This window comes from Jaculus jaculus, chromosome 13 (genome assembly GCF_020740685.1).
Source record: "Jaculus jaculus isolate mJacJac1 chromosome 13, mJacJac1.mat.Y.cur, whole genome shotgun sequence".
NCBI lineage: Eukaryota > Metazoa > Chordata > Mammalia > Rodentia > Dipodidae > Jaculus > Jaculus jaculus.
In genome coordinates this window covers 16,258,644-16,279,491 of record NC_059114.1, presented here as the reverse complement: position 1 = coordinate 16,279,491, position 20,848 = coordinate 16,258,644, and the positions used below count along the sequence as shown (strand labels likewise).

Genomic DNA, 20,848 nt, shown 5'->3' with positions numbered 1-20,848 from the left:
GTGAAATCTTTGCAACCGTAAATGTTGGAATTTCGTATCGCCCTTGCTACGTCCTGATGAAAAATGAACCAGTGTCGCCTCTTGGCAGGTGACGAAATTGAGCAAGGTGAAGAAGGGACCTTCCTTCCTGGGGTCATTTGTCTGCCCCCTGCCATGCGATCATTTCCCAGCGTTGTCTGGACCCAGCGACTCAGTTCTGGTCCCTCATGGATGGCTTGGGGGGAGGGGGCCTGATGTAGTTGCTTTCTTGGCACCAGTTCTCCAAGCGGATCCCTCTCGTCTGCTGGTCCAGGATTGTTACGGATCCTGGGTGTCTACGCCTGGCAGATGTGTCTCCCCATAGATGCTGGAAGTTGGAAACTGGAGAAGAAAAATAATAAAATAAAATTTAAAAAGTAAAATAAAATAAAACTTATTTTGTTCTTTCCACCCTGGGGAGAGAGACTTTGTGAAAGGCCCAAGGACGAGCGTCTACTCCAGCTTTCTAAGGTCTCCTGTGGCATAAGAGCTGCACCCCAAAGTAGTCTGTCCACCCAAAGGAACAGAGAGAGGATCGCTTCTAATGTATTTATTCACGTTCCGTTTGGGTGGCTTAAAATTCGAGCTGCAGCCTGCTGGCCGGCTAGTTTGGAACTTCCCGAGGGCTGTGTCTTTCTCTCCCCCGCCCCACTTCCCAGCGCAGATCCCGGGTCTCTGGGTGCGCCTGGAAAGTGCAACGTCTCCCCCACCCCCACCCCACTGCCTCCCTCTGCTCCTCTGGGTGCCCGGCTCCCTCTCTCCTCCCCTCCCTCCCTCTCTGCGGGGAGGCTCTTGGCCCCCGTCCCTGAGCCCAGCCGGGTGCAAGCCGAGGACGCAGGAGTGGGGGGGTGGGGGGGGTGAAGTCACATCTCCCTGGAGCTCCGAGCTGCAAAGCTTTCCAGAGAGACTCTCGGCTCGCCATGAGCCGCCAGCCGCAGGCGCAGCCCGCGCGGACCCAGCGCGCCTCCTCCCTCCCTTCTCCGCGGCCCTCGCCCATGTCTCAGTACCCACCGCGCTCCGACTCCAAGGGGGCTTTGGACGGGAGCAGCCCCGAAGCCAACACGGAAGATGACAAGACCGAGGAGGACGCGCCCATGCCCAGAAACTACCTGTGGCTCACCATCATCTCGTGTTTTTGCCCCGCGTACCCCATCAACATCGTCGCCTTGGTCTTCTCCATCATGGTGAGTAAACGGGGCCAGAAGTCGCGAGGTTGGAGAGACCCCTGTGGGGATGAACCCTTCCCCACCCTCACCCCACCCCCTGCTCCTCCCTCTCGCCCATAAACATCAGCACCCCTGCTTTCCCTGTGGCACTCGGGGCGCCAGCCCAGACCGCACCCCCAAACAACCTTTCCTGCTTCTTTCCACTCTGCGCTCCCTCTCCAACCCCAGCAAGTTCATCGGGGACGTTGTTGATGAGCTTGACTTCTCCTGGGGTTCCTAGGATCGCCACTGTCTTCTCCCGTCCCCTTTTCTAGAACCCCTCCCCCCCCAAAGGCGCACCACCCCAGGAGAAAACAGTGCGCCCCATCTCTGAGCCCGTGAGTCTCTACGTCTGCCTCCACACTGGTGTCCAGTGCCCAGCATCGTCTCCAAGTTGGCAGATCATTTCCTCTCCCGACTGCGCTCCAGGCATCGCCTCCGCTGCTCTTGGGGTGTGTGTGGGGGGGTCCCCAGGCCATTCCTGACACATCCCTGCTGAGCCTAGGACCGGTGCTTTGACACAGCATGCGGTTTCCCTCCCCACAGCTCCTTCTTGCTTCTTCCTCTCCGTCCCCCAGCCCCTCACACCCAGCACCTTTCCCCGGTCTCTTTCTCTCTGGCACCCCTTTTCCAGCGTGCCCGAGGCTGAGTCACACCTGCCACCTCTCTGGGACTCTCTCGATCACTCCTTTCTCCCCCACCCACAACCACCACTTCCCCGGGCGCGCATCTCCCAAGCGAAAAGCAAAACGAGCTCGCTTTTGACTTGATCGCATCAGAGTTTGCCTCCCGATTGCTGCGTACAGACTATTATTCCCAGGCACCCCTCCGCCGGCATCCAGGGCCCAGGGATGCACAGGGACCTCCACGTGGGGTACAGCTCCACGCTGAGTCGGTCCCTCCCCCTCTTTCTCAGCTCAGCTCCGTGGCCATCTCCAACCCTCGTAGGAACTAGGTCCACGCCTTACTGACTGGAGCAGCTGGTCTGGGTGGCAGAGGGGGAGGCTGGCATGGGCACTGTCCCCGGACAACCCCTTGCGGTAGCGCTCCCTCCGCCACCGCCCCATCTCACCTGCAGCTGGGCAAAGGTGCACTGAAGACAGTACTGCCCGCAACAAGCCCGCCCACACTTGCCCACAAGTAGAACCCTATTCACTTCGTGGGTACCCACAGAGATGCCATTTGCACGGGCATACCGCTCTGGCCCAAACCTGGCTGCCTACACCAGTGTTCGGATGTTGAACTGCTGACGTTTTAGCCCTGTGGTTCAAATCCCGGTTCCAACACTTGCTAGCTGTGTATGTCCAGAAATCACTGCTTAGCTCTGAACCTCGGTTTCTTTGTAAAATGAGAATCATCGAGACTTGCTGGGTCGTTGTGAGCATTTGGTGAGCAGGGAATGGCATTCAACGTGGTATTATTATTTCTTTATTCAAATGCCCTCCCCTTCCCTGTTGCTCTTGGGGCAAAGCCCTCCTCCCCATCTGGCATATTAATTTATTTAGTACCAAGCCTACTATCTGTTCCAGTGTTAAGACCGTAAGCTCTCTGAGGGCAAGGCTATGTGTCCTGGCTGCATTGAGCTGCCTCTCGGCACCCACAAGAGAACCTGCCACGTGGCAGAGCTGACTAAATATTTTCAAGTGAATGAATCCTTGAAGGAAGGTGGTCATGAATCCTTGGGGCTGCTTTCATCCTGTTTCTTTGCCCATACTGGAGTTCCAGAAGCAGAGACTATAGAATCAGGTTCTTTAAGACCACTAACCAGCCAACTTCCTTCCTTCCTTCCTTTCTCTCCCCCAGTACCCACTCTTGGAAGTTTTATAGAGAAGTGGGGAAATGACGCGGAAGCCAAATTCTCTAGGCAGAAGCAGGCTCTCTGGCTGGCGCTAGTGCCCACACTCCATCCTGGTTTATTCATGAAACAGCCAATTTTCCTATTCCCTGGTGACACTTAGTTGGGGGAAAAATGCCTGCAAAGGCTTTTCACATCACTGGTCCAAAATGAATGGTGTGACTGGTTGAATACCAATGATGTCACCGGGGTTCCCTGGGGGGGGAGGGAGGTAAGGTTTATGCATGATTCATGTAGCAACCAAAGCCTCGCTCCTCACCTCTCAAACCCATTCTGATAGATTTTTATTTTTATAAGACTTTTAATTTTTAATTTTATTTAATTTATTTATGAGAGAGAAGGAGGGAGAGAGAGAGAGAGAGAGAATGGGCACACCAGGGCCTCCAGACACGTGCGCCACCTTGTGCATCTGGCTTTATATGAGCACTGGGGAATTGAACCGGGGTCCTTAGCCTTTGCAGGCAAGTGCCTTAACTGCTGATCCATCTCTACAGGCCCCCATTTCAATAGTTTTATCAAAAGACACTATCCTAGTGGCAGCATCCAGACATTGGTGACTGACAGGGACAGTTTCATACTTTGCTTTTTTTTTATTTTGTTCATTTTTATTTATTTATTTGAAAGTGACAGATAGAGAGAGAGCGCGCGGGCGAATGGGTGCACCAGCGCCTCCGGCCACTGCAAACGAACTCCAGAGGTGTGCGCCCCCTTGTGCATCTGTCTAACGTGGGTCCTGGCGAATTGAGCCTCCAACGGGGGACCTTAGGCTTCACAGGCAAGCGCTTAACCACTCAGCCATCTCTCTGGCCCATACTTTGCTTTTTTAAGCTTTAGTTCTTCATAGGAAAAAGTGAGTGTTGGTGTGTGGTGGGTGTTGAGGCAGTTCAGGGGGTAACAGGGTCCCTCAAAGCAAAAGCAGGGAATGTCTTTGCGCTGCCCTTACAGTCTCCAGTTTGCTAGAGCTCAGAAAAACATACAGCTTTCCATGATCTCTTTCCTTGTCCCTCCTAGGAAGGAGTGCTCATTTCTTAGAATTCAGATTTCTGGAGAGATTAAACCTGAACTTGATATTGTGACTGGTTAGCTCAGCCCCCATTCAGAACTTATAAGTGATGCCAGTTTGGGTCTGTAAGTGGGCTTTGCCTTCTCATGGGCATGAGCTCTTTATACTCCTTCCTCTTTCCTTCTTTTCTTTTTTTTTTTTTTTTTTGGTTTGTTTGTTTGTGTGTTTGTTTTTCAAGGTAGGGTCTCACTCTAGCTCAGGCTGACCTGGAATTCACTATGTAGTCCCAGGGTGGCCTCAAACTCTCGGTGATCCTCCTACCTCTGCCTCCCGAGTGCTGGGATTAAAGGCGTGCGCCACCACGCCCAGTTTCCTCTTTCTTTCTTTTACTCTAATAGGATCTCTCTAACCCTTGCCCTTTGGTCTGTGGATTTCAATTCTTTGAATTCATAAGACAAGAATCCAGGGAAACCCCCAAAATTCTTGGTGCATTGGCATATGTTGATGCATTGGCAGAGGGACCCCCTTCAAAAAAAATTTCTGTATCATTGTGGTGGTGCTTTGCATTGGCTTTTGGTTTTGATTTAGGGTGCTGTTGTTTGGAGACAGGGTCTCACTGTGTAGTTCAGGCTGGACTCAAACTAACGGGCCTCCTGCCTTAACCCCTTGTGTGCTGGCATTACAGGCACGTGCCACCACACCTGGCTTGTGAACATTGTTTTACATTGGTCAACACTGTCATAAGTATGAGACAAAATGTGGAATGTAGCATTGGGCTAGGGGCATGTGATGATTGTCACACAGGTGGGTAGATCTGCGGTCTGCAGACATCACATGTCACCTGTGAAAACTAGCAGAGCATCAGAGAAGTGACACCTGAACTCTAAGCAGCATTCCTTCCTTTCTGTACTGTCTCTAAAGGGCTGGTAGTGTTTTCCCCGGAAGTAAGCTGTGTGACAAAGATTTCAAAGAGGAAGAAAGGGTATGCCAGGGAAGGTGACTGTCTGAGTTGTTAATAACACCATGTCACAGACTGAGTAAGTTACTTGTTAAAAAGAGGTGGGGGGACTGTAGAGATGGCTTGATGGTTAAGCATTTGTCTGTGAAGCCTAAGTACCCCGGTTCAAGGCTCAATTCCCCAGGACCCACATAAGCCAGATGCACAAGGTGGCACATGCATCTGGAGTTCGTTTGCAGTGGCTGGAGGACCGGATGCGCCCATATTCTCTCTCTCTCTGTTGCTCTCAAATAAATAAATAAACAAAAAATAATAGAGGGAGTTTTTACTTTGGTCCAAGTTCAAGGGCTCCTACCCATGATGTTCTTCTTAGCTGTAGTCATGAGATGACACAGGCGTGACATTCTAAGAATAGGGGGCATGCAAAAGACCTGGACAAACTGGCTTTTTAGCAGATAGACTTTTTTAAATTAATAAATGAATTTTTGTTTTCATACAAGTACACATTGTGTGTTGAACATGATCTCCTCCATATCCAACTATCTACCTTCCCTTTTTCTTGCCCCCTCTCCTGTGGGTTCCTTTTGCAAGACAAGACACATGATTATTTTTTTTTTGAGGAATCACAAATGAGAGAAAACATATATTTGTCTTTCTTTTAAAAAATATTTAGTTAGTTAGTTAGTTTCCAGGAGAAAGAGGAGGGGGAAGTGAGAGAGAGAATGGGTGCACCAGGGCCTCTAGCCACTGCAAACAAACTCCAGATAAATGTACCATGTTGTGCATCTGGCTTTATGTGGGAACTGAAGAATCAAACTGGGGTCATTAGGGTTAGCAGGCACGTACCTTAACCACTAAGCCATCTCTCTAGCCCTGACATTTGTCTTTCTGGCTTAATGCACTTAATCTCTTGTCACATCCATTTTCTTTCAAGTGATATATCTTCGTTCTTCATGACTGAAAAACAAAAATCCACTGTGTATACATACCACAATTTCCTTATCCATTTCTCTGTTGCTGCACACCTAAATGGCTTCCATAATTTAGTTATTGTGAGCTTTACAGTAATGAACATTAACATGCAAATATGTCTGTGGCATGTTGACTTGGAGTCCTTTGGATAAATAGTGCTCAGGAGTTGTATAACTGCATAACTTCGCTCACTAGCCCATTAATCTGTCAACCATATGAATGGACTCATCCATTCATGAGAACAAAACCCTGATCACCTTATAAAGGTTTCATCTTTTCATATCTCCTAACAGGGATTAAATTACAACATGAGGGCAGGAGCAATGGCTTAGCTATTCAGGCACTTGCCTGCAAAGGCTAAGGACCTAGGTTCAACTCCCCAGAACCCACATAAGCCAGATGTACATGGTGGTGCATGCATCTGGAGTTTGTTTGCAGTGGTTAGAGCCCCTGGCACACCCATTCTTTCTCTCTCTCATAAATAAATAATAATAAATATTTAAAAATAAACTTCACCATGAGTTTTAGAGGGGACATGTCATATTCAAACCATATGGTCCTTCTGCCACATGTTTTTTTTTTTCCTAAGGTGTCATGTGCTGTGCTGTTCTGACCATTTTCTAGCTCATTCATCAGTAATTAGTGACAAGTTCAAATACAGATGTAATACAACTTGGGGAGAGCATGCTAAGTGAGTGTAGTGCTATTCCCTGTGGAGATATTTAGAAATGTGGAGGAGCATGTGTGCTTTTTGGACACTATAGATCTTTGGTTTTGTTTGTTTGTTTTTGGTTTTTCAAGGTAGAGTTTCACTTTAGCCCAAGCTGACCTGGAATTCACTATGTATTCTCAGGGTGGCTCGAACTCATGACAATCCTTCAACCTCTGCCTCCCCAGTGCTGGGATTAAAGGCGTGCACCACCATACCTGGCTGGGTTTTTTTGTTTATTTGTTTGTTTTTTGCTTATTTATTTGAGAGAGAGAAGCAGAGAGAGAAAGAGAGAATGGGCACATCAGGGCCTCCAGCCACTGCAAACAAACTCCAGACCCAAGTGCTACCTTATGCATCTGGCTTATGTGGGTCCTGAGAAATTGAACCTGGGTCTTTTGGCTTTGCAGGCAAGCACCTTAACTGCTAAGCCATCTGTCTAGCCCCACTATAGGTATTTTGTGAAAATAACCAAACTACTAATGTCCTGAAAGGCTAGACAGGTTTTCCTCCAATGAAGAACTGATCCATTTCATATACGAATAGTTGAGCTGGAGAGAGGATACAGCAGTTAAATGCACTTGCTTTAAATACTAATAGAACCCTAATCAAGAAATGCTGTCCAAAAAAAAAAAAAAAGATAATACATCCTTTGCTCATCCTGATGTGCTATGACAAATTTTGTAATTCTGGGAGTGTCATGGAGACACTTGCCAATGATAGCTATTTTCTTTCCTATTGTGAGTTTTCAGAGGAAACTCCACAGCTTTGAGCTGAATTCTACTGAAATTGGGGGACTATGATCTTTAGGCAGTGCTCACAACCTTGTGTGGACAGCTACAACTGAACCTGGCTTATGAAAGTGTTTGGTTTTGCTTTTGTATCTATCTCCTTAATAATTAAATCACCCTTCACGGCTCAGGGACCACTTCAGAAGAGGTGGCAGGAAGAATGTAAGGGTTCAAGGAAGACAAAGGCTGTTTTGCAATACAGTCTTCCAGACCCAAAGAGACTGTGGTACTCATGACTGTCCAGTGGCTGATGCTACCTACGCAAGGCTGCATAATAGTGGGGGGGGGGGGAATGGTGACATCAAAATAGACTGGTTGGAAGGAAGAGATTCAGTGGGGGGTAGTAGGAGGGGATTTTGTTTGTGGTATATTGTCTACATGTATGGAGGTTGTCAATAACAAGTTTAAAGAGGTAGGAAAAAAAAGATGCTCTATGACAATGAAAGCTGAAGTAAACACTGATGTGCTGACAATATTGACAAGACTCAGAATAACTAGTTCCCAAAATGACTCTATAAAAAGCCAGGAATCCCAAAACAATCAATATCTTTATTTATTAAACCAAGTCTGAAGAGAACTCTCTAAAACTATAAGGTTGTAGTAGATGTTTGGAAAATAAAACCACTTGGAAAAGTATGTCTGGAGGCTGGAGAGATGGCTCTGTGGTTAAACGCGCTTTCCACACACCTACGAGGGGCGAAGGGGGCCTGAGATGGTTTGAGCACCTACGTAGACATGTGGGCATGGCCACGCATGCCTCTAATGCTAGTCTGGTGGGCAGGAGAGATGGGAGAATTGTCGGGGCATGCAGAAGAGGCAAGTTTCTGGAGTCAGTGAGAGGCTCCAAGTCCAGGAAACAAGCCAACAGGTGGTAAAGGAGGGACCCCCAACGTTCTCCTCAGGCCTCCGTGTGCAGGCACAAGAGGTAAGTGTGCATCTGTACACACACGTGCACATAGCACACACAATAATATTATACAGACATAGAGAGAAAGAAAAAGAGAGGAACGAAGAAAGAAAGAAAGAGAAAGAGAAGGAAAAGGAGGGAAGGGAAGGGAAGGGAAGGGAAGGGGAGGGGAGGGGAGGGGAGGGGAGGGGAGGGGAGGGGAGGGGAGGGGAGGGGAGGGGAGGGGAGGGGAGGGGAGGGAAAGAGAAGCAGGAGAACTAGAAAGATGGCTCAACTGTTAAAGGTGCTTTCTTGCAAAGCCTGATGGTCTGGGTTCAATTACCAAGACACCCAAGTAAGCTGGATGCAAAATGTAGTGCAAGATCTGTTGTTCATTCGCAATGGCAAGCGGTTCTGATGTGCGTGCGTGTGTGTGTGTGTGTGTGCAAATAAATAAATTTTTAAGAAGGAAAATACACATGAAGAGAATTTTCAGGAGTAGAAGGATGGCTCAGCAGGTAAAAGCCCTTCAGCATGAGAGCCGGGAGGGCCTGAGACTGCCTAAGTTTGAACCCAAACACCCACATGAAAAGCCGGGTGTGGGCTGGAGAGAAGACTTAGTAGTTAAGCGCTTGCCTGTGAAGCCTAAGGACCCCGGTTCAAGGCTCGATTCCCCAGGACCCACGTTAGCCAGATGCACAAGGGGGCGCAAGTGTCTGGAATTCGTCTGCAGTGGCTGGAAGCCCTAGCATGCCCATTCTCTCTCTCTCTCTCTGCCTCTTTCTCTGTCTGTCACTCTCAAATAAATAAATAAAAATAAACCAAAAAAAATTTTTTTAAAGCCGTGTGTGGCCACGCACACCTGTCACCCCATTCCTGTGGCGGGTACAGAGAATGGCTGGGGCTCACTGGTCAGCCAATCTGACTGACAACAGCAGCGCCAGGTCCAGCGAGAGACCGTCTCATGAAAACAATGCAGGAGAGCAATAAAGGAGGACCCCGGCAGCCTCCTCTGGCCTCCTCCCATGAACACAGGGGACACACGCACCTGCACACACGTGCGTGCATTACAGATACACATACTACACATGTGCCAATAAAAAGAGCATGCTCATGGGCCGGCACTTGCCTGCAAAGCCTAAGAACTCAGGTTCAAGTCGCCAGGACTCACATAAGCCAGGTGCACATGGTGTCACATGCATCTGGAGTTCATTTGCAGTGGCTGGCAGCCCTGGAACACCCATATTCATTCTCCCTTTCTCCCTCTTTCTTTCTCTCTCTCTCTCTCTCACTCTCTCTCTCCCTCTCTTGTAACTAAATAAATATTTTTTTAAATATTTTACATCTTATTTATTTATTTAAGAGCGACAGACACAGAGAGAAAGACAGATAGAGGGAGAGAGAGAGAATGGGCGCGCCAGGGCCTCCAGCCCCCTTGTGCATCTGGCTAACGTGGGACCTGGGGAACCGAGCCTCGAACCGGGGTCCTTAGGCTTCACAGGCAAGCGCTTAACCGCTAAGCCATCTCTCCAGCCCAATATTTTTTAAAACAGAACATGTTCTTCAAGCTGTGGGCACCTTTGTTCGTTTTTTTGTTGTTGTTGTTGTTTTTGCCATCCATGTGGAGCTAGGGAATGCTGAATTAGTGACACAGCACCCCGCAGAGGATATACCATGGCTGCTGTATTGGAATGTTGGCGAGTGTAGCATCACCAGTGGAAAGAGCATTGAAAAAAATCCTCAGTGTATTGACAGTCTATCAGGTTGGGGAGATGGCTCAGTGAGTAAGGTGCTTGCCTTGCAAGCATGAGGACCTGAGTTCAATTCCCAGTAAACATATAAAAATGTTAGGAATAGTAGTGTGTGCCTGTGATCCCAGTGCTAAGGAGGCAGAGACAGGAGGATCCCTGGGGCTTTCTTGCCAGCAAGTCTAACCTACTTGGTGAGTTCCAGGGTAATGTGAGACCCTGTCAAAAAGAAAGAGAGAGAAGTGGGCTGGAGAGATTGCTCCTTGGTTAAGGCACTTGCCTGCAAATTCTAACAACCTGGATTCAGTTCCCCAGGACCCATGGAAAGACAGAGCACAAAGTGGCACATGCATCTGGAGTTTGTTTGCAATGGCTGGAGGCCCTGGAGCACCCGTGCTCTCTGTCTGTCTCTTTTCCCTCTATTTATCTCTGCTTGCAAATAAATAATTGGAGGGATAGTTCAGTGGTTAAAGGTGCTTGCTTGCAAAGCCTGATGGTCCAGGCACAATTCCCCAGCATCTACATAAATCCAGATGCAGAGTGGTGCATGTATCTGGAGTTCATTGGCAGTGGCAGGAGACCCTGGTGTGCCCCATACTCTATCTCTCAAATAAATATATATATATATATCTTTAAAAAAAGAGAAGTGGATCTTATTCCTAAGAATGACACCCCAGATTATCCACTGACCTAAATACACACACACACACACACACACACACACACACACACACACACATATACACACAAAAGTGCACTTGCCAAAGATATAGTTGACCTGTGCTCAACTTGGGGCACATATACCCCAAGACTTCTCCCCCTGGCAGTGCTCCATGTTTCACTTTCCTATAAACTTGAACATGGCACCTTCCTCTCTTCTTGCAGACAGACCCCTGAACCAGGGCACAGAGCTTGCTAAGCAGAGCCCAGGCTAGCTCTCAGGTTTCATTTTTAGTATCCTCCCTTCCATCCCAATTCTCTCTGTTTCTCCCATCTGAAAGGAACACCATAATTTCCTAATGTAACCCCTTACTCAGGAAGAAGAATATTTGCTTTTTCACCAAATATTATGTCTGGGCTTTGTTCCAAGCATTGGTGCATTCCTTTGTTTCTATCATGTGGTAAATACGGCCAGCCAGGTCTCTGCCCTCCTAGAGCTAGAAGTGAGGTCTCAGCAAGTTGCAGAAATGTTGTCAAATTTTGGCTGAGTTCATTATCTATTGGTTTTGTATTTGGAAGTTGTTGTCTGAGTCCATGCTAAGTCTCAGCTCTCCATGACATTCTGATGCAAAGAATTGTACAACTGAACCAAACGGCCACTCCTGTCCCAGATACAAAATAGTCAAGGATTTCTGATTGGGTGGATTATAAGCCTTCTTCTATCAGAACCTCTTCTGGGCAAGAGAGATGACTTAATGGTTAAGGCACTTGCCTGCGAAGCCTAAGAACCCATGCTCGACTCTCCAGGTCCCACGTAAGCTAGATGCACAGTGACACAAATGTACAAAGCCACTCATGCACACAAGTGGATGCACATGTCTGGAGTTTAATTGCAGTGGCTAGAGGCCCTGGTGTGCCAATTCTCTCTCTCTTCTCTCTCTCTCTCTCTCTCTCTCTCTCTCTCTCTCTCTCTCTCTCACTAACACACACACACACACACACACACATAAAAAAAGGCAGCTTGTTGGACTTGCCTCACACACCAAAAAAAGGCCTCTCTGCCTCACACCTCAGGAACACCTCTAGAGACTTCCCACTAAAGTTCAAGTTGTTTGCTACCTTCTGTGTTTGTGACCCCATGTAAGTCTTCCTCATACTGAAGCTTGGTTTTCCATAAGATGGGGGTGTAATGTCACTCACCCAAGAGCGACTATGGAGATTAAAGGATGAAAGTTTGAAGTTTTCAGATCACTTCCTAAAACACAGGCAGCACTCAGTATTGCTACTGTATTGGTGGTGATGGCAATGGCATTAATTATAATGGTAGTGATGGTGGTGGAGATGTTGATGGTGATGGTAGAGATGGTGATGGTACTGGTGATGGTGTTGGCATTAATTATGATGGTACTGATAGTGGTGGAGATGGTGGTGGTGATTTTATGGTGATGGTAAAGATGGTAATGATAGTGGTGATGGCAATGGCATTAATTATGATGGTAGTGATGATGGTGATGTTGATGATGATGGTGGAGATGGTGATGGTAGTGGTGATGGCAATGATGTTATGATGGTAGTGATGATGGTGGTGATAATAATGATGATGATGATAGTGATGGTGATGGTAGTGGCGATGGCAATGGTGTTTATTATGATGGTAGTGATGGTGGTGATGTGGTGGTGATGTTGATGATGATGGTGGAGATGGTGATGGTAGTGGTGATGGTGATGGTGTTAATTATGATGGTACTGATAGTGGTGGAGATGGTGGTGGTGATTTGATGGTGATGGTAGAGATGGTAATGATAATGGTGATGGCAATGGCATTAATTATGATGGCAGTGATGATGGTGATGTTGATGATGATGGTGGAGATGGTGATGGCGATAGTGTTATGATGGTAGTTATGGTGGTGGTAATATTGATGATGATGGTAGTGATGGTGATAGTAGTGGTGATGGCAATGGTGTTTATTATGATGGTAGTGATGGTGGTGATGTGGTGGTGATGTTGATGATGATGGTAGAGATGGTGATGGTAGTGGTGATGGTGATGGTGTTATGATGGTAGTGATGGTGGTGGTAATATTGATGATGGTGGTAGTGATGGTGATGGTAGTGGTGATGACAATGGTGTTAATTATGATGGTAGTGATGGTGGTGATGTTGATGATGGTGGAGATGGTGATGGTAGTGGTGATGGTGTTAATTATGATGGTAGTGATGGTGGTGGTAATGTTGATGATGGTGGCAGAGATGGTGATGGTAGTGGTGATGACAATGGTCTTAATTATGATGGTAGTGATAGTGGTAGTGATGGTCATGGTGATTTTGATGATGATGGTACAAGCAGTGATAATTGTAGTTTTTGTACTTATCTTTATGTTTCTGGGACAAACATCTGACCCAAAGAAGCCTGTGAGAGGCCAAGGGAGGACATGGGGCTGGGTCTTCTACTGCTCTTCCACCATATTTCCTCGAGGCAGAGTCTCTCACCGAACCTGGAGCTGGCCAACTTTTTCAGCTAGCCACAGTCATCCTCCTGTCTCCTGGAGTCACAGACAAGTGCAGCTATACCTGGCTTTTTACATGAGTGCTGGGACTTGAACTCAGGTCCTCATGCTTGGACACTGAGCCATCTCCCCAGCATCTGTGACTTCATTCCCATTTGTTTCTGAGTTTGAAGCTCCGAAGAGCATGTAGGTTCCAGGTGATGCCTGAAGTATGTCATTGTGGGGAAGCTCTCTTCTCGATCCCTATACTTTTATGCATCTGCAGCTGCCTGAGCATCCCTTGCCTATCATTGTCATCAGTGTCTTCACCATGTGAGAGAGTGGCAATCGACAACTAATATTTGGGAACTTAGAACTAAAGTTACTGTAGGAGTTCTTTTGTTTTATATTTTTATATATTTGCAAGTAGAGAGAGAGAAAGAGAAAAGAGAGAGAGGATGGACTCACCAAGGCCTCCCGCTTCTGCAAATGAACTCCAAACGCACTCACCACTTTGGGTATCTGGCTTTACGTGGGTACTGGGGAATCGAACCCAGGTCATCAGGCTTTGCGGGCAAGTCCCTTAACACGCTGAGCCATCTCTCCAGCCCTCATTGAGCTATTTTGATAGGAGTCTGCTATCTAGGAATTTAGTATCTAAAACAGTAGTGATCCATATAGAGTTCTCGCATCTGAAACAAAAGGACCTCAGACTATATTCTGACATCAAGAGCTGAGTCGTCCGCCACCTAATAGTGTCTCCAAAGAGGTCTTAACAGGACTTCCTTTGCCCTGGGCTCAATCCATCCTGCTACCAATTCATGTCCTTCATTCCAAGCTGGAACAATTACTCTAAGCTAAACCTGGTCCTTGTAGGATCAGGATCCATTTATGTCCAGTTTCCTTGGGTGTTCATGACCTATGAGTTTAAGTGGAGCTTTCATTCATCGGCAATAGCCAGGATGTCGCTGGTTCATGCCACCCACTGCCTGCCCACCTCCTCCCTGTGAAAACGTTCTTCAATGGTACAAGTCAACACATCAGAATATTGGCATATTCACAAAGACAGTAAAAAAAAAAAAAAATTAAGTACTAGAAACAAAGCACACATATCAGATCTAAACAAAGAAAATTCAACGAAGAGATTAAAATTGAAAAACACTGGGCTGGAGAGATAGCTTATCAGTTAAGGTGCTTGCCTGCAAAGCCTACAGACCAAGGTTCAATTCACCAGTATTCACCTAAGCCAGATGCACCAGGTGATGCATGCGTCTAGAATTCATTTGCAATGGCTGGAGGCCCTGGTGCACCCATATTCTCACTCTCGCCGTCTCTCTCATAAAGAAAAATAAATATTAAATAATAATTTAAACTTGAAAATATAAGTAAGTAGAATCAAAAGTATTTTTAGGTGTGCCAACAAAAATCCGATCTGCTAATTATAACATTTTTATGGTCTGGCTGTAGGTTTCAGAGGATACTGGGGTAACTATCACGTGTCCTCAGGGTGCTTCTGAGCCCTGCCACCATCTTGTAGCCAACACCACCATCTTATGTGGGAGCCATCCTTAGGGGACCATAGTCCTGGGGCCTTCAAAGACAATGGGCCTTCTTTCTTTTTTTTTTTTTCTTTTAATTTATTTTATTTATTTGAGAGAGAAAGAGAGAGAGCGCGAATGGGTGTGCCAGGGTCTATAGCCACTGCAAATGAACTCCAGATGCATGTGCCACCTGGTGTACCTGGCTGACGTGGGTCTTGGGGAATTGAGCCTGGGTCCTTTGGCCTTTCAGGCAAGTTCCTTAACTGCTAAACCATCCCTCCAGCCCAGCCTTGTTTCTTTAAAACCAACAATAATGACAGATAGCTAGGCAGGGCTTAGTATATCTAAAAGGCTATGCAACCATCACCACTATTTGATCCCAGCCATTGTTACACGCCAAAAAAGAATGCCATGCCAGGCCCAGGGCTGGAGAGATGGCTCAGTGTTTAAAGGTGGTTGCTTGCAAAGCCTAACGGCTTGGGTTTGTTTCCTCAGTACCCATGGAAAGCCTGGTGCACAGAGGAGTATGTGTCTGGAGTTCGTTTGCAGTGGCAGGATGGTCTGGCATGCCCATTCTCAGTCTATCTCTAATAAATAAATAATAAGTTAATTAATTAAATATTTTAAAGAGAATGTCATATCCAGCTGGACATGGTGGTGGAACAGACCTGTAATCCCAACACTGGAAGGCTGAGGCAGGAGAATCATGAGTTTGAGAACAGCCAGAGCTGCAGAGTAACTCCCTGCATCAGTAAAATCTATGAACCATAAGTTGATAAAATCTCAACTTTTGCATCAGTATAGAAATTCCATGTTCCTAACAAGGCATGGTGTTACACATCTGCAAGCCCAGCACTCAAGAGGTTGAGACAGGGGATTGGCATGAGTTTGAGGCAAGCCATGATTGCATAGCAAAAGCCTGTCAAAAGGAAGGGAGGAAGGGAGGGAAAGAAGGAGGGAGGGAAAGAGGGAGGAATAAAGGGAGAGCAGGGGAAATGGCTCAGTGGTTAAAGGCACTTGTTTGCAAAGCCTGATGGCCTGGGTTTGATTTCCCAGTACACACATAAAGCCAGACGCACAAAGTGGTGCATGTGTCTAAAGTTCATTTGCAGTGGCAAAAGGTCTTGGTACACCCATACTCACTTTCTCTCTCCCTCCCTCCATCTCTCCCTCCCTCCCTCCCTCTCCCTCTCTCTCTCTCCTCCCTTGCAAATAAATAATAAGCATTTTAAAAAATTGGCTGGGAATCCAAGTAGACATTCTTCAATGATGATACACAAATGTCCAATAAAAACATAGAGGTGGCTGGGTGTGGTGGCGCAAGCCTTTAATCCCAGCACTCATGAGGCAAATGTAGGAGGATCACCATGAGTTCGAGGCCATCCGGAGACTACAGAGTGAATTCCAGGTCAGCCTGGGCTACAGTGAGATGCTACCTCGAAAAAAAAAAAAAATAGAAGTGGGCTGGAGAAGTTGCTTAGTGATTAAGGCACTTGCCTCCAAAGCCAAAGGACCCAGGTTCAATTCCCCAGGACCCATGTGAGCCAGATGCACAGGGTGGCACACACATCTGGAGTTTGTTTCCAGTAGCTGGAGTCCCTATCACGCCCCATTCTCCCCCTCCCCCCCTCTTCTCTTTCTCCCTGCATCTTTCTCTCTCAAATAAATTTTTTAAAGTTTTTTATAGTTATGTATATAGTATGTACACAGCCAGGATGGTACCATCGTTAGCCTTCTCCCTGTCGTTCCCCCATGAGGATTGTGGGTGTTGCATTGTGGGGGGTGGCCATCAGTTATGGGGGAGAGGCAATGCCTCTGTGCATAATGACCAACTTATGGCTATAACAATCTTTACACTCCCTCTTCTGCGAATTTCCCTGAGCCCTGTTGCATTCATTTTAGGTCTATTTCAGTGACGGGAGGTCTTGGGAGTCTTTGTGTCTCTGGATATCTGATTTGGTAGGACCTGAGTGTTCTCTGTGTCTGTCTCCTTTACCCTTGTACCGATACCCAGTTCACCAAGAAAGCAGCTCTTGCTCATTACCGCACTAACTCTATGGTTCAGCTGGTGCCCCGGTGGGATGTGATGGGCTGATTCCCTTCTCAGGTGCTCCGTCCATCTGAAAAACAGAAGCAAATTCTCCAACGGAGAGTGAGGTCAGTGCAAGATACATTCTTATTTTATTCTTATTTTAGAGAGAATTTAATAGGTGTAGGCCCTCTTGTAGCCCACTATTGGTGGGAGCTTGATATTGGAGAGTGAGCTCGTTTTTGGATATGGTTCTGACTTGTTTCCCCATTCCAGGTATGGGTTCTGTTCCCCTGAGTGGATCCGTTAGCCAAATCAAGAGCAGCTGGTAACCTGCCATGGCTGTGCGCCACCACTGCCCTTGTGTGAGCATCACGTCAGGCTATTTGAGAGGGGGAAGGGATATGATGGAGGGTGGATCTGTGAGAGGGAAAGTGGGGTATATGTATTTGCCAAATATGCCATCGTACACTAATGATTTAAAAAAAAAAAACTCTTTTTAAAATTTTGTTTGTTTGTTTATTTATTTATTTATTTGAGAGCAACAGACAAGAGTGAGAAAGAGGCAAAGAGGGAGAGAGAGAGAGAATGGGTGCACCAGGGCCTCCAGCCACTGAAAATGAATTCCAGACGTGTGCGCCCCCTTGTGCATCTGGCTAACGTGGGTCCTGGGGAATCAAGCCTTGAACCGGGGTCCTTAGGCTTCACAGGCAAGTGCTTAACCGCTAAGCCATCTCTCCAGCCCACACTAAAGATTTTTATGTTTAATTTTATACAAATTTGACTTCAAATAAAGAGGCAATTTTAAATCTTTTTTTTTAAGGCTTTTCTAAACTAAGCATGCCAACAAGAGGGAATGAAAACTGGCCATCTGAATTTTTTTTTCATTTAAATTAAAAATATATATGAGGAAAGGCTGTGGGCCAGCCCCTCCACCAGGTCCTGGAAATAGACTGCCAGGTTTAGCAAGGTATGTCAGTACCTCAGAGCTCAGTGTCAGCTGGCAAAGCATTCAGAAGTCACAGGCCAAACCAAACAACGTAAGCGTGACCTGTGTTAACCCACCACTGCGTCACAGGTCTCACAGCTCAGTGACTAGAGCCAGGAGGCCTGATGAAGATGGAGTAGCCGGAGGAAACAGAGTTGTAAACCTGAGACCGGAAGAATAAGTGGGCTCAGGCTCTGCCACCTGAGCCAACGATGAAAGCGAACCCCAAGCAGGGGAAGTGACCAGAAGGAAGCTAGAGGGCAGGAAGGAAGTGTTGAGCAAGGAGGAAATCACACACAAGGCTAGCAAGGCATGCTGGGGCCAGCCCTGCAGAGGTGGGGAGGCCGCCATAAGAAATGTGAGTCTTGGCAGAGGAGTGCTCAGCACTGAAATGTCTTAGCCACACCTTCCATGGCCCTGGGGTCCATTGCGGAAGAGGTGGCGGAAAGAATGTAAGAGCCAAAGGAAGGGTAGGACTCCTTACAACGTGCTCCCTCCAGACACAAAATGGCCTGGATATCCATGACCTCACAGGGCCTGACACTACCTACACAAGACCATCATAATAGGAGGAAAAGATCATGATATCAAAATAAGAGAGAGACTGATTGAGAGGGGGAGGGGATATGATGAAGAGTGGAGTTTCAAAGGGGAAAGTTGGGGGAAGGGAAGGAATTACCATGAGATATTGTTAATAATTGTGGGAGTTGTCAATCAATAAATAAATGACAACAACAAAAAAATAAAAAAGAATGTGAGCCTTGGGCTGGAGAAATGGCTCAGTGGTTAAAGGCGCTTGCTTACATATCCTGGTGGCCAGGATTCAAATTCCCGGTATGCACGTAAAGCCAGATGAGGTCCTGGCATGTTCTCTTTCTCTCTTTGCAAATAAATAAATAAAAACATTTATTAAAGAATAAATGTAGGGCTAGAGAGATGGCTTAGCCGTTAAGCGCTTGCCTGTGAAGCCTAAGTATGCCCATTCAAGGCTCAATTCCTCAGGACCCATGTTAGCCAGATGCATAAGGGGGCGCACGCGTCTGGAGTTCGTTTGCAGTCGCTGGAAGCCCTGGCGCGCCCATTCTCTCCCTCTCTCCCTTTCTCTCTCTCTCTCTTCCCTCTCTCTGCCTCTTTCTCTGTCACTTGCAAAGAAATAAAAATAAACAAAGCAATTAAAAAATAAATGTAGAGCTGGAGAGATTGCTTAGCAGCTAAGTTACTGCCTGCGAAGCCTAAGGACCCAGGTTTGATTCCCCGGGACCCACATAAGCCAGATGCACAAGGTGGTGCATGTGTATGGAGTTCATTTACAGTGACTAGAGGCTCTGGCATGCCCATTCTCTCTCTCTCTCTCTCTCTCTCTCTCTCTCTCTCTCTCTCTCTCTCTCTCTCTCTCTCTCTCCCTCCTTCCCTCCCTCCCTCTGTCTCTCTCTCTTTCTCTCTCTCTCTCATAAATAAATAAATAAAATATTCAAAAAAAGTAAAATAAAAAAGAGAGAGGGCATGTGGCTGAGGCCACATGGGCTCCCATGTGGATGACCTGTGCTCAATTTTCTATTCTGACAGGGTTAGAATAATCACATATCAAGAACTTTCCAGAAAAGCTACTTCACACTAAGATGTCATTGACTCTTTAGGCTTCACTCTGCACCTAGCCCAGGTAGCAGAAATATACCTACTGGGTCATGCCAAGGAGGAGGAGGTCTTAATAACAGAACTTCGAACTTTTGTGGAATCTATTTCTAACCCGGGGAGTAACTATGAGAGGGAATACTTAGGAAAGGAGAATGCAGAACACAGGAAGTGTATTTAGGGGCTGGGGAGATGACTCAATCGTAAAGCATTTGCCATGTAAGCATGAGGACCTGAGTTCAGATCCCCAGCACCAACGTAAAAGCTAGGCATGGTGGCACAAGTATGTAATCCCAGCCCTGGGAGCCAAAGACGGGAGGGAGACTTGGGGTGGGGGGTTGATCACAGCTGGTCTAACCTAATCAATGAGTTCCAGGTTCAATGGACCTTTAATCCCAGCACTTGGGAGGCAGAGGTAAGAGTTCAAGGGCACCCTGAGACTACATAGTGAATTCCAGGTCAGCCTGGGCTACAGCAAGACCCTACCTCAAAGAAACAAACAAACAAACAAACAAAAAAACCCAGAAATTTCATAGTAGGCAAGAACAAAGAAATGAATGACTGTCCACACAGTGAGATTAGATGCTCAGCTTGGAATGTTTCCCCAGGCTTCTTGATGAGCGGCCAAAGTTTTTCTGAGTTCGAATCAAGTTGGCTACCTGGTGCTGGCACATCAAACAGGATGTCCCATTTAACTCTTAGATTCTGGAAGGCAGGCTGAAGCAGCTATGGTAGGGTTTAGTCAATGCATCTTGGGCTTAAGTGTTTAGACCCCATAATATGTTGCCTTTGAAAGCAGTAGCATTGTTACAATTCCTTTCTCTGAGTCTGCTTTTCTGATTTGCATCATAGGACTTAAATGATTAGTGCAGGGAATAGATATTCAGTAAATATGAACGTTCATGTTAACATAATCATTACTATTTTGTGGATTTGGGGGGAGGAGGATGGGGCAGGTGTCCAGGTAGGGTCTCACTCTAGCCCAGGTTAACCAGGAACTCACTCTGTAGTCCCTCAGATTCACAGCGATCCTCCTACCTCTGCCTCATGAGTGCTGGGATTAAAGGTGTGTGCCACTGCACCCAGCTGATAATTACTATTAATACAACTCTTGCTTCCTCTTCCTCCTCCCCCTTCAGCCCTCTCTCTCCCTTCCCTTCCCCGCTTTACATTTCAGCCATACTGGGTTTTCTTGGCTGCTTTCACAGAAAAGCTGCTTCTGACCTCCAGGCCTCTGAACTAACTGCTGTCCCTGACGGGGCTCTTCGTCCCCTGCTCTTTGCAGGCCTGCCTCCTCAGACCTTCGCCTCTCAGTCTGCCTGCTCCTGGACGAATGAATGAATGCATACATGGAGAATGGAGGGG

General features: G+C 46.9%; 1 protein-coding gene across 1 annotated transcript in view; it reads left to right on the top strand.

The window, feature by feature from the left end:
• Window positions 1-1,013: 1,013 nt before the first annotated feature.
• Tmem233 (transmembrane protein 233) overlaps window positions 1,014-20,848 on the top strand; it is a 42,487-nt gene continuing 22,652 nt past the window's right edge. Inside the window, exon 1 of the mRNA XM_012950035.2 lies at window positions 1,014-1,202. Coding sequence (XP_012805489.2) covers window positions 1,014-1,202 — 189 coding nt within the window. The remainder of the gene's footprint in view (window positions 1,203-20,848) is intronic.